The 18291-nt window shown below is 41.4% G+C and overlaps 1 protein-coding gene across 1 annotated transcript; it reads right to left on the minus strand.

Annotated features, from left to right (window-relative positions):
- Positions 1-5910: 5910 nt before the first annotated feature.
- Positions 5911-17714, minus strand: bcl2l12 (BCL2 like 12). Its single transcript, XM_079232751.1, has 8 exons — positions 17647-17714; positions 13858-14038; positions 13157-13355; positions 12394-12610; positions 12139-12243; positions 11005-11081; positions 10188-10451; positions 5911-7164 (listed from the first exon to the last, which is right to left on the minus strand). The coding sequence occupies exons 2-8, from the start codon at positions 14034-14036 to the stop codon at positions 7123-7125; spliced, it is 1083 nt and encodes a 360-aa protein (XP_079088877.1). The 5' UTR covers positions 14037-14038; positions 17647-17714; the 3' UTR covers positions 5911-7122.
- Between the last annotated feature and the right edge of the window lie 577 nt (positions 17715-18291).

The raw sequence follows: 18291 nt of genomic DNA on the forward strand, positions 1-18291 counted from the left end.
AGACCTCCGTCACTGGTTCTAAGTGCTTTGACGCAAACACCGAAGTTAAAGCGCCGTGCCCCTCTCCCGCCTCCACAACCATCCTCTATCTCCATGACCTGATAAAGACATTGATTGATATCTTTTGGGTCCAGACTGCAAGGTTAATGACACCACTGATTATCTACAGGAACAGTCGGGGCCCTGTATGAAGCTAGCCTTCTTAATTCCGGTCCTGACTTATCGAAAAGGAAAGGTGAGGCTGCGAAGAAACATTAGTAAATCTGCAAACTTATCCAATTTAACATTCATTCCTCGTCAGCCTGTCCAAAGAAATAGGGCAAATATAGTTTTAAACACATTAAACTTAGCTTTATTAAATGTCAGGTCTCTGTCAGGAAAAACATTTTTAATCAATGATTTCCTTATTAGGCACAAACTTGATTTTTTGTTTTTAACCGAAACTTGGTTAGACCAATATAACAGTGCAGCTGTTCTTATTGAAGCAACGCCTCCCAACTTCAGTTTCATGAGTGAAACAAGAGCGCATAAGAAAGGAGGTGGAGTTGCTATTTTATATAATCAGTCTCATCAATGCAAGCAGATGTCTTTTGGTGATTTTACTTCCTTTGAATATGTGGCTCTCAATTCCACGCAAGTTTTATTCCTCAACATTTACAGATCACCTAAATACTGTGCAACCTTCTTTGATGAGTTTACTGAACTGCTGTCTATAATCTGTATTGATTTTGATTGTTTTGTCATTGTTGGTGATTTTAATATCCATGTTGATAATCCCCAGGACAGAGGGTCTATAGAGCTATGTGGTGTCCTTGATAACTATGACCTGACTCAGCATGTAACAGGTCCCACCCACAACAAGGGGCACACTCTAGACCTAATCATCACCAAAGGTCTGGACATTTCCAAGGTTGCTGTGACTGATGTTGCACTCTCATCATTCCTGTGTTTTCTTTGAGAGTGCAATCTCCCTGCACACAAATGTCCAAACCAAGGTTGTGACAAAGCGTTACATCACTGAAAACACCAGTGACCTATTTATTCAGAGGTTCTGCTCCACACCAGCCCTCTCTTGCATCTCAGTCAATGAGCTTGTGGATGGCTTCAATTCTATAGTTAAAAATGTTATGTGTTATTGATGCCATTGCACCCATTAAGGTGAAGGTTGTCTCGGGTAAGAAAATATCCCCTTGGAGAAATGCCACACTGGTCAGAATAGAGAAAAGAGAGTGTCGGAAAGCTGAACGCAGGTGGCGAAAAACTAATCTCCAGGTTCACTGTGGTATCTATAAAGAGAGATTTCACAATTATAATTTGGAACTTAGAAATGCAAGACAGGCCTTCTTCTCTGACATCATAACCAAAAACAAAAACAATACACGCGCCTTATTTGCTACCGTCGACAGGCTAACAAACCCTCTGGTGTCGGTAACGGCTCCAATCCACCTGGGCATGCAATCAATTTGCCTCCTATTTTGCTGATAAAATTCAGAGAATTAGACAAGCAGTCGGTGGCTCCACATCAACCACAGGATATGTGTTGTCCCCATCTTTAAATAGCATCCATTCAAATATCATGACGCAATTCCACTCAATTAACCAAAGAAGCCTAGAAGACATTATACAACATTTGAACACATCCTCCTGCTGCTTGGATATTCTACCAACACACTTTTTCAAAAATATTTCACACTGCATGACCGCTGATCTTTTACAAATTGTAAACACATGCCTTCTCTCAGGTGTCTTCCCACAAGCCCTAAAAACTGCAGTTATTAAACCACTTCTAAAGAAGGCTAGTTTAGACCCCGAAATATTGAAAAACTATAGACCAATATCAAACCTCCCATTCTTAAGTAAAATAATGGAAAAAGCGGTTTTTCAACAGCTGAGCAACTTCTTAGCTGAAAATAACTGTTTTGATGTCTTCCAGTCCGGCTTTCGTCAGCACCACAGTACTGAAACTGCTCTTGTTAAGGTTTTCAACGACATCCACTTAAACACAGACAGTGGCAGAACTTCAGTCTTAGTATTACTGGATCTCAGTGCTGCATTAGACACGGTTGATCATGACATACTACTACAAAGAATTGACTTTAAAATCCTGCTCCTGGTTTATAAAGCACTGAATGGTTTAGGGCCTAAGTATGTTTGTGATCTGCTGCTACCTTTTGAACCATCCCGGCCGCTCAGGTCGTCTGGGACGGGTCTACTTTCTGTTCCAAGAGTCAGAACTAAACATGGAGAAGCAGCGTTCAGCTTTTCTGCTCCACACATCTGGAACAAGGTCCCTGAAAGCTGCAGGTCTGCTGAGACCCTCAGCTCCTTTAAGTCCACAGTGAAGACTTTTCTGTTTGCTGCTGCCTTTAACTGAACCAGATTCAATTACTGCATCTCACTACTGCATTTTATTTCTTAAACTGCACTGCAACTTTTATTCAACTTTTATTTTTTATTTTGCTTTTTCAACTTTTATTTTGCTTTTTGAATGTTTTCATGTTTTCTTAACTGTTTTTAAATCTGCATTATGTTTTGATGCTTTAAATGGTTTTATGTGAAGCACTTTGAATCGCCTTGTTGTTGAAATGTGCTATACAAATAAACTTGCCTTGCCTTGCCTTACAAATATTTTTAAAACAGTGTTGTAGATTTTGATTACAGCCACTCTCAATTCATGCTCAATGTTGAGCTTAGATCTGTTTTCTGTTTTGAGAGACGCAACAGCAGAAAAGACCTCACGGAGATCTCACGGAGGCTTTTAGGCTTTAGCAAATGCCAACAATTGGCGAGTCGCGCACGTGCAGCGTAACCTGTTAACGCCGTAACGTAAACATTTCCATGAAAGTACAGGCATTTCGCCATGTATTTATTAATGATGTTTTATGTCCCTGCACTTTGTTAAATTATCACGTTCATGGGGAGAGTGGTTGTCCTGAAACTGCAAGGTAGCCGGTTCCATCCCTGTTCTCCCCATAGTTTGCATGTTGAAGTGTCCTTGAGCAAGACTGCTCCTTAATTACAAAGGATGGGTAAAATGCAGAGAATAATTTCCCCACTGTGGGATTAATACAGGATTATGAAAATAAAATAAAAAAACACCTGTATACCTCTACGCCCCACTAGAGGGTCGCGCCCCACAGTTTGAGAACCACTGCTGTACACCAACAGCTGCACCTCCAGTCACCAGTCCATCAAGTTCTTGAAATTTGCAGATGACACCACCCTCATTGGGAGGAGTCCCTGGTGGGGATGAGTCCGCCTACAGGTCGGAGACTGACCATCTGGATTTCCAGAAGAACAGGACATCAGTTCCATCACCAAGGAGGCTCAGCAGGGGATGATTTTTCTGATGCAGCTGAAATTCAACGTGCCAAAGACAATGATGGTGCACTTCTACACTGCCATCATTGAGTCCATCCTCTGCTCCTCCATCAGTGTCAGGTACGCTGCAGCCACTGCCAAAGGACAAGGGTAGACTGCAGCGCATCATTCACTCTGCTGAGAGGGTGATTGGCTGCAATTTGCCATCCCTCCAGGTCCTGTCCACCTCCAGGTCACTGAAGCGGGCAAGAAAGATCGCAGCTGACCCCTCTCACCCTGGACACAACCTGTTCGTGTCCCTCCCCTCTGGCAGGAGGCTGAGGTCCATCAGGACTAAGACCTCACGCCACACTAACAGTTTCTTCCCGTCGGCAGTCGGGCTCATCAATAGAGCCCGGGTTCCCCACTGACTGACTATCACAGGACTATTCTCGGACCATTCTTTCGGACCATTTGTTTTTATTTGACTCTATCACAGGACTATTCTCGGACCATTCTTTCGGACCATTTATTTTTATTCTTTATTCCTTTCTCTCCTCCTACCGGTCACTTCACTGCACAATTCATGTTTAAACACTTATGCCACATACACTTAATTTTAACACACGCCACTTTAACACACACGTCACTTTAACATACACTTACATTAATGTTATCTGTTGTCTGAGCACTTCAGCTTTATCTTTATCTGATTTAGACATCATTGCACTGTTGCTGTCGTTGATTGTTGTTTGTCTCGTCTAATGTCTAATGTATGCACCTTCCGCCTAAGCAAACTCCTCGTTTGTGCAAACACTCCTGGCAATAAACGGTTTCTGATTCTGATTCTGAGGTGATTGGCTGCAATCCGCCTTCCCTCGAAGACTTGTTCGCATTCAGGACCCTGAAGCAGGCAAGAAATATTGTAGCCAACCGCTCTCAGCCTGGACACAAACTGTTTGTGTCCCTTCCTCTGGCAGGAGGCTGCGGTCCATCAGAACCAGGATCTCAGGCCAGAAGGACAGTTTTTTGCAGTCGGGTTCATCAACAAAGGGGATGCCCACTGACTCTGACTCTCACCACAGGATAATTTCAAACACCCTTGCGCATCTTTTCTTTTATTAAAATATACATTTTTTAAATGTTATACTATATACTTGTTCTAAAATGAAGCTCAAGCGGAAGTTCAGTGTGGAAGACACTCTTTACACTCCGGTTCATTCATAATCTCAGTCTCTAATTCTCCCAGCGATTACGCCATAAACTGATTGAGGGTGTGTACGGTGAATGAACCAATCAGATTCGGCGCAGTTTCTGTAAGCCAATCACATCATTATTGTCAAACTTTTAAATAGGTTCTCCTCTCTGCTGCATTCAGTTGTCATTTCAGCTCAAACAGATGTGACCCTCTGTAACAGATGTGTTGAGGGCATGGAAGAAGTAGACTCAAATGATGATTTTCCAGCATTTATTTGATCCTGCAGAAGACAATAACACACAAGAATTGCCTTCTGGTCTCTCTCTGCACATCCGCTTCCCTCAGCAATACAGATTACCATTGTGAGGGGAAGACCAGGACAACATTAAATCTAAATTATACCAATTCTTTACAAAACCATGAACGTAACAAGGGGAAAACAGCGACAAAAGTGGACAAAATAAATAACTGCGTGAGCTAGAGTGACTCAGCAGAAACAGCGAAAATCTTAACATTAAACAAAAGAAAACACATACCAGCAGAAGACAATGACACACAATGCCATCTGGTCTCCCTATATCTTCACATCTGCTTCCTAAACACGGAAAACAACAGAATTTACACAGGGAAAATATATGGCAGGGCGGCCGGTTGTAATAAGGAAAACGCCAAAGAGGTTAAACGAAGCAGTGACAAAACATATATTTCAACGATCTAAATGACACAACAGCTGGACACCGTGATAGCATTAGCGACCATTACCGTGTGTAACATGAACGGTTACATTTTTTAAGAATATAACAAAACAGTGAGACAAAATTTACCCCACAATTTACCCTCCGCAATACAGAATACCATTGAGGGGAAGACAGGACTACAGAAGCATAGGCCAAAAGAGGTGAGACCTCATGGTGTCATCAGCTGATTGGGGCGTGTAATTAACCAAATGTAAGGCAAAAGTAAGCCAATCACATCATTATTGTCAAACCTTTAAATAGGTTCTCCTATCTGTTTGAGCTGTCATTTCAGCTCAAACAGATGTGACCTCCTCCACCCCAGGCCCCTCCAGTCAGCAGTCAGTCCTGCTCATCATTCATCATCGGGCTACAGCAAGATTCTGCCTAATCAGACCTCAGCACCACAACCCTTGCTTATCCTAATTCAGGATGGAGTCCAATCACCAAAGAGTTTGCACAGTTTAAATATATGCAATTGTAATGCATTATTGTCAAACTCTAAACAAGTCTCTCCTGTTTACCATATGTATCTATTATTGCATTATGTTTATTGTTTTTATTATATTTTTATTCTGTCTAAGTTTATTGTTATGCACCTTTCACCGAGTCAAATTCCTTGTATGTGCAATGTAATTGGCCAATAAATGATACTGATTCTGAGGGTCATCAGTCAAAATGAAATTGTGTCCCCAATTGTTTTGAAATCCTGGGAGGCAGAAACCACAGAGACCAAAAAAAAAAAATCCTGGTTCTATTAGTCAGTTTCCCCAGAATTGTTTAGATTGGCCTCGTCTTTGATAAAATTATTCAACCACAACCACAGCTTGAAGTCTGCCCTCCCAGCCCCACTGTAAAAATAAATAGATGTTGCATTGATGCTTTCTGTTCTTTCTCGGATGTCAAACCGCAAATTCAAATAACAAAAAAGCAAAAGAACAGTTTTATTCAGGTCTCGTGGAACCCAGCGATGCTCTGAGTTTAACTTGTATTCAGCCAGACTCAAATAAAGGGGGTCCAAATGCCGACTCACACTATGACAACACCGTCTTGCTCTTTTGTGCTGTATCTAACTATCATCCCGGTAAGAATGTCCTCTGACAGAGAGCAAATATAAAAACATACTATGACATAAAAGCAAAATCTGTTTTTATTTTGGACAATACAAAACTTTTCAGTTTCCTAACATTGCTTATCTTTAACTAATTAAAGATCAAACCTTGATGACGTAAACAATAGAAAACAACATGCAACTGTTCATCTGTGCAACAAAGGCCTGTCAATTAATTTGATCGTAATCTAATGATTGAGATCATGAGTACCTCAACAATAAAAAATGAACATGGTGGTGTTCGTGTGAGGGAATCTACTGCAGGATCTTGTTCTCGTCACTACCTTAGCAACTCCAACTGATGGATCCAAGTGCCTAGCGGCAGTATCGAACTTCTGAGAGCATCACACCCTGTCAGTGAAGCTGTGTATTCCCACAGGGATCTGCATTAAGGAAACATGTAACTCAAACAAGTGGAACTATCTCACTGAGATTACTTATAATTCTCTACCAGATTTAGGCTTAAATCCTGACCCAGAGGTAGGTAAATCGCCCACTACCATAAATAAAAAAAACCCTGATCATCAGGACTTTTAATGAAATAATCTACACATCTTCTTCTGACCATGTTAAAACTTTAAGAACAATAACCCTTGGTGAAAGTGCTTTCTGATGCCCATATCCCAGATTGACATGAATCAAAGCGGCTTCTGAAATCTCGTCACAGTCCAGATGAGACTCTGTGGAAAGGTCCATCCGCCTCTCTTCACTTTGATGTCATTCAGAGCTCAGTGTTGACCAGTGGTTGGTTGGAACAAAAAAGATGCCTGGAATCTGTCTCAGTCGTACTCTAGGGGCTCTTCCAAATGTACCACATTCTCCTGAAGATGAAACAAAAGGTTGTGTGATAAGCATAAACAAAGTAAACCTGAAAACATTTGACTACTTACATACATCTCAAAACCATGGTGATAAGTAGATTTTGTATGATGCCAATCTTATTTCACATTATAAATGCTACAGGGATGCAGATTCTTATTCCAGAAATTAGCATCACACTGGTTTACTCGATTTAAAGCCAATGGGAATTTGTAGAAGAAAATGTAGTGTCGGAAACAATTATAAGTGATTACACCAATGGAAAAAAACATTACTGAAAGGTTTTGAAAAATGTTTATCTTAAAATAAAGTACTAATTTTACAAAAATAAATGTAACTTAATTGTCTTTGCCCTGTAGCTTTAAATGCAGTTAATTCTGGTGTCTAGTGATGTTAACCAAAAAAGCCACGATATTATATTTAAGCATTAAGGTACGAGAGGTAGTACTACAGAGAAAATAGTCCGACGTAATTGTCCCTCACTGGAAATTATCACGATTTTGTGATCAAAGCCTTTTCATTCCTAATCTTAGTTTCCGGTTTTATGCACTCGCTCCCAGCCATCTAGCCTCTCTCTCAGAGCGTCATCTAGCCTCTCTCTCAGAGCGTCATCTAGCCTCTCTCTCAGAGCGTCATCTAGCCTCTCTCTCAGAGCGTCATCTAGCCTCTCTCTCAGAGCGTCATCTAGCCTCTCTCTCAGAGCGTCATCTAGCCTCTCTCTCAGAGCGTCATCTAGCCTCTCTCTCAGAGCGTCATCTAGCCTCTCTCTCAGAGCGTCATCTAGCCTCTCTCTCAGAGCGTCATCTAGCCTCTCTCTCAGAGCGTCATCTAGCCTCTCTCTCAGAGCGTCATCTAGCCTCTCTCTCAGAGCGTCATCTAGCCTCTCTCTCAGAGCGTCATCTAGCCTCTCTCTCAGAGCGTCATCTAGCCTCTCTCTCAGAGCGTCATCTAGCCTCTCTCTCAGAGCGTCATCTAGCCTCTCTCTCAGAGCGTCATCTAGCCTCTCTCTCACAGCGTTATCTAGCCTCTCTCACAGCGTTATCTAGCCTCTCAGAGCGTTAACTAGCCTCTCTCAGAGCGTTAACTAGCCTCTCTCAGAGCGTTAACTAGCCTCTCAGAGCGTTAACTAGTCTCTCTCAGAGCGTTAACTGCTCTGCTCTCCTGATTGTGAGCCGTATCACCGTTTGACTGTACAGCAGGAACAGGGACCACGAATACATTATTCATCACCGCTGACATTCTCATCAAAAGTCATGCCCCTAAAATATCAAAGTTTACACCAAACATGTTTGGTAAGTGTCAAGCTTGAAATGACAACTAACGGTCGCGCAATTTAAATCTACCTGTTATTTTAAGTGCCACTGATATGGAACGCTCCAAATGTAAACAGGCTGTACAGTACTTTATGGCTGAATAAACTACACCCCGTGACTCACTCTCAACTAGGGCTGCAACAACGAATCGATAAAAATCGATTATCAAAAGTGTTGGCAACGAATTTCATTATCGATTCGTTGTGTCGCGCGATTATTACGGCGGAGCGCGGAGCAGAGCAACTGGCCGGCCAACGTTTCTGAGATTGGAGTGAGACACGAGAAAAGCTGAGGTTGTATGTAAATGCAGCCTCTGGAGGGATCAATTACAGTAAAAAGGGCTCACATTTGGCAGATGTAAAGCATAGATGTGTATGTTTTTAGTGTTAGTCCATTTTGTTGTTTTAATGAACAGCTCAGGGATGTTCAAGGAGCAACCTGTTTGTGCACTTTCTGAAGATGTTTTGCACTGTCACTTCTGTTTTTGAATAAAGGGTTGGAAAGGAACGCTTTTTTGATAAAAATCGATTAATCGAAAAAAATAATCAACCGATTATTAAAATAATCGTTAGTTGCAGCCCTACTTTTAACCAATCAGAATGCTTGATTTGATCTACCCGTATTATAATATTATATAAAATGTGTGTGCAGGGACTATATCTGTTATTGAAACCACTTGTTTCAGCTCTATTCTCTCTGTTGACATTATTGTTGGACAATGAATGAATGTGTTGATCATATTGGCTCTTACATTCTGTTCCTTCATTTCTGATGTGAGTTGATACTTTTGCTCAAAAGAGTTGTTCTTTGTCTCGTAGCAAAGCTTCACGTTGTGCTTTTAATAATCGTCTGAACACATGCGACATACGAGTTTTGAACTGCCCTTGGGGAGGATGAACAGAAGAGTCTGGCTAAAGACTCTGGTTTCGCTGTCCACATTTCTCTTTTTGGAGAACGCTATGTGAAATAACTTACTGTTGCGTACTGTTCTGACTGTTTGGCCTCTTGTCCAGTCTCACGTCTCTCACTCAAGCCGCGATGCTTATAGTTAGGGCTGGCTTAGGTTTGCCTGGGTTCAGCCCCTAGATATGATGCTATAGGCCTAGACTGCTGGGGGACATCTTAGGATACACTGAGCTCCTCTATCTCCTTTTGTATGAATTAATTTCCCATCAATGCACATTACTAACTCTGCTTCTTCCCCGGAGTCTTAGTGCTTTCTCTCCTCACAGGTTTCCATGGATCGTGGTTATATCTGGACTTTGGTCCTGCCGACACCTACTGCTATTATCATTGTTATTGCCAGTTTCATTGCAATTAGTATTGCCAATACCATTACTGCTTTTATTATCATTATTATACTACTAATATTTATGTTAATATTCATGTTTGAATTGTGTTATAAACATGTAAAATAGACGTATATTACGCAGCGTAAGGCTGCGCTTTTTTTTTTTGCTATGTCACATCAGTGGCTCTGGAATCGATTCATGGGAGTACGAGGACATGGAGAGTGAGGAAGAGCTCCTGATGCAGAATTCAGCCCCCATTTTCGGGGGCTGCTGGGGCTGAAAAACATCCCACCCCGAGTGTTTTTCATGCAGGTTAGGGCAATTATTTGATAGTTGGTCCTTATGTGAAGACTAGACTCTTTATGAAAGACGTTTAATGGAAAAATGGAAGTAAAAAATGAAAAAGAAAAGATCACTCACCCATCCTCCTTGGCTCTTGACCCAGGGGGCAAAGCTCTCCATGTAGCACTCAGCATAGCCTTGCATGCGCTGGGCTCCTGTGGCTGTAACTATCCGCCGTGAAACCTCCATAGTGACAGCCATGCGGCGCAGCGTTGGACTAGCCGTTGGCAGCTGGGCAGGTGTCCCGGTTACCAGGCTGCTGCTGAAAGTGTCTAGAAGCTTTGAAAACGACGCATAGGAAAGTCTGGCCAGGCTGTAGCGTAGGAAGGGGTCCGACTCGATCTGTCAAAAGACAGCATCATGTAGTGCCAGTTTATGGTAAATGGACCTGTACTTGTATAGCGCTTTTCTAGTCTTCTCACCACTCAAAGAGCTTTCACACTACTTCATAATCAGGACTAAGTAACATTCACACATATTCATACACCGTAGGCACAGCTACAGGAGCAATTTGGGGTTAGGTGTCCTCTGATTGAAGGACGATCCTGCTCACCACTGACCCACAGTTTACACATGCATGCAGATGAACATGCATGTGAGGAAACTTAGTTGTATATTGCTCGGTCTTCATGTCTTGTTGCTGTTTCTATCAAGTCCTGGGCACGTTTATTTCATCATGGTAGCTGGCAAAGTATAACTGCTGAGCAACAAAACCCAACTATGTCCACTATTGTGTTTACTGCAAGTTAACTGCAAGTTTATTGATGTTACTTTACAGAATGAATGGGTCCAAAATCCCCTAAATTAAAGTCTACTCTCAACACAAAGGGCTGCCAATATTTGAAAAGTGGATAATAATGCAGCTTTAAAGACTTTATGACGAACCACTTCCTACCTTAACGTTGATAGAATCTCCCTCCAAAGACAGCACCTCAGCAAGCTGCTGCACCACTGTCTCCTTCTCACACACTGCTAAAAGAAAAGATGTAACACCTTTACAGGCAAAGTAGGTCATGAGGCTCTCAGTTTGTAATTTTTAAAATCTGAATTAGCCTATGGAGCATAGACTAGTTCAGAAAATACATTTAAAAAAAACACTCAGGAATCAGCCTGCGGCTACAGGAACAATTTAGAAGACAAACTAGTAGTCCGGTTTGGATAATAGATCAATGAGAGCGTTCTGGCCACAGGAGTTATTTAGATGGAAACACTGCTCCTTACGGGTATGTAATTCACTATAAACTAAGCTTTAAAAACGTGCAAGGAACACATGTTTATCCACATCCATACGCTGTGTTTTTATGGTCAATGCATAATCTCTCTGAAAACATACATTTAATATGTGGTTATTTTGAAGAGGACGTTTTTTTTTCCCCAACATGTTTTACACTAAATGTTTATATAATGCATTTGGTGATGTTGTTGCGTATTATGCGTTTATTTAGTGACCTCATTTATATTTGTATTTATTTAATCTGTATGTACACTGTATTTTCAAAGTCATTCAAACCTGGATGCTGTGGCGATTGCCGTCTGAGCTATGAAGGCAAACACATGCTGAGGGTAGTAGAAAGTCGGACAGTCTCAAGCTTCTGTTACAGTTTCATGACTCATCCTGCACTCAGGCGCTAAAAACAATCCAATCAGGGAGGAGGGAGCTTGGTCTCTGCTTGGCAGCATGGAGGGAGGTTGTTCATCTGCATGTAGTGCAGAGCAGAGCTTTCCTTTCACCTCGCCCTCGTCCTCCTCCGCCGTCCAATCAAATGCAAGGGATTTGATTTGAATCTGTCTTGTAAGCTCACATCCTTCAACTATTCAGTTTGACTGTGAAATACGTCACAGTACAGAAGCTAAAGATGCTCTGACATCTCCTTCACTGAGACTGTAAGGCGTGGCAAACACCAAAACACTACACATCAGTATTGTGGCTAGCTGCTGACACTACACACCGTGACAGTGTCTAATACAAAATATAAAGCAGTGGAGATGGATAACCAACCACACATATTGTTTGTGCGTGTGCGCTTACCTGATGAAGGCTGGGCTGTGGGACTCAGTTTCTTTGTACTGGTAGACCTCTGGGCAATCTTTTCCAGCTTCTCTGCTACTTCATTGTAGAACTCAGGAGGGTGGTCTACAGCAACCATCATAAGTCTACATTAAACAGTGAACATGTACCACTCTCTACTATATTGTGGATGCGTTTTAATTTAGGCTTAGCAGCAAATAAATTAACTCTAGCTCAAGTTGAAGCTGCTTGGTGTATTGTAATGGAGGAGCTTACTAGGAGATATGAGGTCCGGGGTGGGCTCTACGTCTTTGTTGATTGGCAATGAAGAAGGCCTCTGAGGAGTGTCACGTCCCTCTTTCTCCTGTTTCTCTAACTTTCCCCTGAAGAACCTGGAGAGCTTTTTTCTTAACTTCTTTTGCTTCGTCTTCTTATGGTGTTTCTTCTCGCTGTCATCTTCTTCTGACGTAGAGGAAGGCAGTGAGACACCATCCTGTGGAAACAGGTTATTCTGCTCAATATCAACACTTCTGATGTGGGTCTGGTATGAATAGTTTGCCCACAAATGGCAAACTAATCCCAGTTATCGGAAAAGACATTTAATATCACACTGAAATCACATGAGAAATATAATGCAAGTATAAAACACAAGTCCATCTATTAGATGTACTACATAAGGTCATGATATATGAATAAAATACTGATAGAGATGTGTGACTTACTGTGAGAATAGTTTGAAATGTTCAAGAGTGTAAAAGTATGTATCCAGTTGTAAATATCACGGTAACATGTTTAAATAAACCTTGATGAGAATGCCACCATTTTGTATAGAAGTAGAAATGCATGCAGTGGATACAAAGTATGGGTTTCAATAAAACCATTGATATACCAAGAAAAGAAGGACACCTGATCAGATGTTGACACAAATCTGTCTCTAGAAACAAGTTGGACAGACAGATGGCCCAAGCTTCAGTTGAGGGCTTCAGTCTATGTGACTATTTATTAGGGTATAGTGCTTAGTAAAGGAACATTTCCTTACTTCTGTTTGATCTCTGAGGTGTGACACTCTTGTCTTACTGTCTCTGTCCAATGAGCCTTTAGGGTCTTGGGGAGAACGCCGTATGTTGTTCTGACGGGGCAGCTGCTTGATCAAGTCCTTCAATCCAGTCTGCTTCTCATCTGCTGAATTTACGTCTTTGGCTTGAGAATCCCAGCCATCCTTTGTTTGCGGCTTCAAGCTAGCATGGAATGGACGAGAGTCTGGTAAACAGGGCTGGTAGAAGATAGCTTTCATACAGGGTGCTACAAAATGATCCACGGTGCATCTTGATGGATGTCAGGTTCGGATTTACTGTTACTTTTCTTGCTAAGAAAACTTCTCCACAGTCATTGAAGTATTCAATTTGATTGACGACAACCTCTTCAAACAACAAGTCATAGTCATTTAAGGTTATATTGTACTGGAAACAAGACTATTAGGTTTAATGTACACAACATACAAGACTATTGCGTTTAATGTCCACAGCATTATTAAGTTTAATGTAAACAGTGTCGGCACCTCCTGCTCTCTTGCACTGGGTGTGAAACTGCCAAACAAATGGAAAACATGTATATTGACATAATGAAGGAGGTAATACAATACATGTTGCTGTGATTTAATTTTGATATATTGTTTTAGATCAGTGTCTGAGATAAAAGGAGAAGTGTTGTTGAGAACAGTGACACACAAACAAACACTACCTGTACTTGTTGTGCTCTTTGTAGGCCCCTCCAACTGTGCCGGGCCTCTCCTTCAGGGGGGTGGAGAGGGCTCGATGGAGGAAAGCTTGGATCACTAGATGAGTCTCAGCCTTGATCTCCACCAGAGAGATGGAAGAGACAGAGGAGACAGAGGAAGGGCGGCCTGCTGACTCTGTCATCACTAACACAAGGTGAAACAAAATGTCATTTTATTATCATTAAATGTACAATCGGCACCCCATCTTGACAGAAAAAAACAGAAATGTAGCCATTTTTGCATATTTATTAAAAAAGAAAAACTGAAATATCACATGGTCATAAGTATTCAGACCCTTTGCTGTGACACTCATATTTAACACACGTGCTGTCCATTTCTTCTGATCCTCCTTGAGATGGTTCTACTCCTTCATTGAGTTCAGCTGTGTTTAATTAAACTGATGGACTTGATTAGGAAAGGCACACACCTGTCTATATAAGACCTTACAGCGCATGTCAGAGCCATCTCCCTACTGCCTCTCTGCAGCTCAACCACAGTGATCTTTGGGTTCTTCTTTACCGCTCTCACCAAGGCTCTTCTCCCACGATTGCTCAGTTTGGCTGGACGGCCAGGTCCAGGTCTAGGAAGAGTTCTGGTCGTCCCAAACTTCTTCCATTTAAGGATTATGGAGGCCACTGTGCTCTTAGGAACCTTGAGTGCTGCAGAAATTATTTGGTAACCTTGGCAAGATCTGTGCCCTGCCACAATTCTGTCTCTGCGCTCCTTGGGCAGTTCCTTCGACCTCATGATTCTCATTTGCTTTGACATACACTGTGAGCTGTAAGGTCTTATATAGACAGGTGTGTGCCTTTCCTAATCAAGTCCAATCAGTTTAATTAAACACAGCTGGACTCCAATGAAGTAGTAGAACCATCTCAAGGAGGACAGAAGAAATGGACAGCATGTGAGTTAAATATGAGTGTCACAGCAAAGGGTCTGAATACTTATGACCATGTGATATTTCAGTTTTTTTCTTTTTTAATAAATTTGCAAATATTTATACATTTGTTTTTTTTCTGTCAAGATTGGGTACTGAGTTTAATGAGAAATAAAAACTTTTAAGAACTTTTTTGATTTTAGCAAATGGCTGCAATGAAACAAAGAGTGAACAATGTAAAAGGGTCTGCATACTTTCCGTACCCAGCGGCCCCCATCTACCGAGCAGCGGCCCGGTACAGGTCCGTGGGTCCCTTGGTACCGGACCACACAGAAAGAATGAATGAAATATATCTCCAAAGTCGGAAAGATGTTTTATTTTGAAAAAATGATACGTGATACGTTACCCCAAAAATGAAACTTAAAAATATGTTTCACCGTGTTCTGGATTAAAATCAAGGCAGAATAGCCTAAAATTGCCAAAAAGCTCTGAAAAACTTGCTTCCATTTCAACATCATGTCTTTGTGAAGCGGGTTTAAGATACGGAGTAGATTTGACTCAAGGTTTAAATTAAAGTAGACATGACAAAGAGCACACGTCGGGTGTCATTGTCTCCCATCACCCTGAGATAGTACCGGCTCGTAGCAGAGAAACTAATCTGGCAATCCACTTCACACCGGGACAATCCAGTTCGTCAACATTCCCTTTAAATTGTCGACATTCTTACTAGTGTGTGTCAGTGATGCCACACAAGTTACAACCAGTAAATAAAATCACCAACAACACTTTAATAAACTCAGGGCTACACAATATATCCAAAATATTACATGTTTTATAGTTTATGGATTATTTCAAAGCTTTAACATGAATCAAACAGGAAATAATACATTTATCTCTTATCTGAGAAACCAGCTTGCTCTCTATAGTTAAGAATTAGATATATAGGAGAGTCTAAACCAGGAGCTCTCTTCCAATGGAAACCTTCTCAAATCCAGACTTCAGGCATCTAACGACCTTCTCCATGAGATACCACTCCAGAGCAACCAACAATGTATACAAAGCCTTCGTTCACTTGCTTTAAAACGCTGGTGCTTTCAGAATTTGTAACTTCAATACACAATTCAGAACTTAGCTGTTGGACCGTCATCTCTAAAATGTTGTGGTGTTTAGTACTAATAACAAGTAATAATTCACGATAAGTAATGATTCACACGGGCAACTCCCACGTGATTCCCTTCTCATTTGAAGTTAGTGAGATTTTCCCTCCAAGTTTCCCTACTGGTGGTTCCTAGAGTCTTAAAAAGTAGAATGGAGGCCAGAGCTTTCAGTTATCGGGCTCTCTTCTGTGGAACCAGCCGGGGGGCAGACACAGTCACCTCATTTAAGAGTAGACTAAATAGTTTCCTCTTAATAGTTAGGGCTGGTTCAGGTCTATAGTTAGGGCTGGTTCAGGTCTATAGTTAGGACTGATTCAGGTCTATAGTTAGGACTGGTTCAGGTCTATAGTTAGGGCTGGTTCAGGTCTATAGTTAGGACTGGCTCAGGTTTATAGTTAGGACTGGTTCAGGTCTATAGTTAGGACTGGCTCAGGTTTATAGTTAGGACTGGTTCAGGTCTATAGTTAGGACTGGTTCAGGTTTATAGTTAGGACTGGTTCAGGTTTATAGATAGGACTGATTCAGGTTTATAGTTAGGACTGGTTCAGGTCTATAGTTAGGACTGGCTCAGGTTTATAGTTAGGACTGGTTCAGGTCTATAGTTAGGACTGGTTCAGGTCTATAGTTAGGACTGGTTCAGGTTTATAGTTAGGACTGGTTCAGGTTTATAGTTAGGACTGATTCAGGTTTATAGTTAGGACTGGTTCAGGTTTATAGTTAGGACTGGTTCAGGTTTATAGATAGGACTGGTTCAGGTTTATAGTTAGGACTGGTTCAGGTTTATAGTTAGGACTGGTTCAGGTTTATAGTTAGGGCTGGTTCAGGTTTATAGATAGGACTGGTTCAGGTTTATAGTTAGGACTGGTTCAGGTTTATAGTTAGGACTGGTTCAGGTTTATAGTTAGGGCTGGTTCAGGTTTATAGATAGGACTGGTTCAGGTTTATAGATAGGACTGGTTCAGGTTTATAGTTAGGACTGGTTCAGGTTTATAGTTAGGACTGGTTCAGGTTTATAGTTAGGGCTGGTTCAGGTTTATAGATAGGACTGGTTCAGGTTTATAGTTAGGACTGGTTCAGGTTTATAGTTAGGACTGGTTCAGGTTTATAGTTAGGACTGGTTCAGGTTTATAGTTAGGACTGGTTCAGGTTTATAGTTAGGGCTGGTTCAGGTTTATAGATAGGACTGGTTCAGGTTTATAGTTAGGACTGGTTCAGGTCTATAGTTAGGACTGGTTCAGGTTTATAGTTAGGGCTGGTTCAGGTTTATAGTTAGGGCTGGCTCAGGTTTATAGTAGATTAAGACAGGAAACACTAGTCTAAATCGTAATTAAGCGTCACAAAAAAGGGACGCGTCCAACCGGTCAAGAAGAAGAAGGAGGAAGACGTTACGGGACCGGTACGGGAACCGGTCGGCGAGAACCCGCCACAACCACCAGGAAATACCAACATGACTGCGTTTTCTTTTATATTGCTGTCTTCTATAAAGTTGCCTTTCATGCCTTTTCATGTAAACAGTATCCTACACAGGACTAACCAATCAACCGAACCAAACGACGGCGATACAATGAATCTCCGGAGGGCTTTCTGCGGGAAGACAACACACTTCCACCTTCACGGAAAGAGTTGCCTTTAAGTTCACAAACACATTGAAGCGACTTTAACGACCTGGTCCAATAAAAGACAAGACGGAGTTCAACTCAAATGAGACTTCTTCGTACCTCTGTTTGTGTGTTTCGGCGAGTTCCGACCAGACCGCCGCTGTCGTGTGTCCCGTCTGTGTGCGCAGCTCCACGCTCCTGCGCGCGGGGAGGGGCGTCCCGCTGACACCCGGAACGGGAGACGCACGAGTAGGCAGAGGAGTGTAAGAGAGTATCGTTCTGCATTATGGGAGAACAATAACATCCTTCTTACGCTCATGGAAAACCTGGAAAAGTCATGGAACTTTTAAAAGGAAGACGTTTAAAATATAAGCAGGCATACATACAGGCATCTATATTAATGTTTATTCTTTTAATCAAACTATTGTCTCATTCATTTGAGTCATTTAAGGTTTACTGTATGCTTTGTGTTCTCATTGGTAGTTTAAATACTACATTTACTCACTTTTTACTGTTTACACTCAGATTTCACTAAATGCTTGTAATAGACATTTGGTTTAAAGTCATGGAAAAGTCCATTGGTCAGAATGTGTATGAACCAGGATATTATAAATGAATAAACGTTGCGTTACAAGTTTTCTTTTTCTGTCTGAGATTCTGTTTTATATGAAACCCCGAAACCAGAATGATTTTTCAGAATCTTTATGAATATGATAAGTTTATGATCACCAAACCAAATCAGTTTAAAACAACCTAAACGACATG

Source organism: Taurulus bubalis, assembly GCF_910589615.1.
Source record: "Taurulus bubalis genome assembly, chromosome: 17".
Lineage (NCBI taxonomy): Eukaryota > Metazoa > Chordata > Actinopteri > Perciformes > Cottidae > Taurulus > Taurulus bubalis.

Excerpts from the sequence above, each read along its gene's own strand:
- bcl2l12 (XM_079232751.1), bottom strand. The coding sequence starts at position 14,036 with ATGACAGAGTCAGCAGGCCGCCCTTCCTCTGTCTCCTCTGTCTCTTCC. Across the intron at positions 12,611-13,156 it reads ACCTCAGAGATCAAACAGAA|GATGGTGTCTCACTGCCTTC; the intron begins GTAAGGAAATGT and ends CTGTTTCCACAG. Across the intron at positions 10,452-11,004 it reads GAGATTCTATCAACGTTAAG|ATCGAGTCGGACCCCTTCCT; the intron begins GTAGGAAGTGGT and ends GTCTTTTGACAG.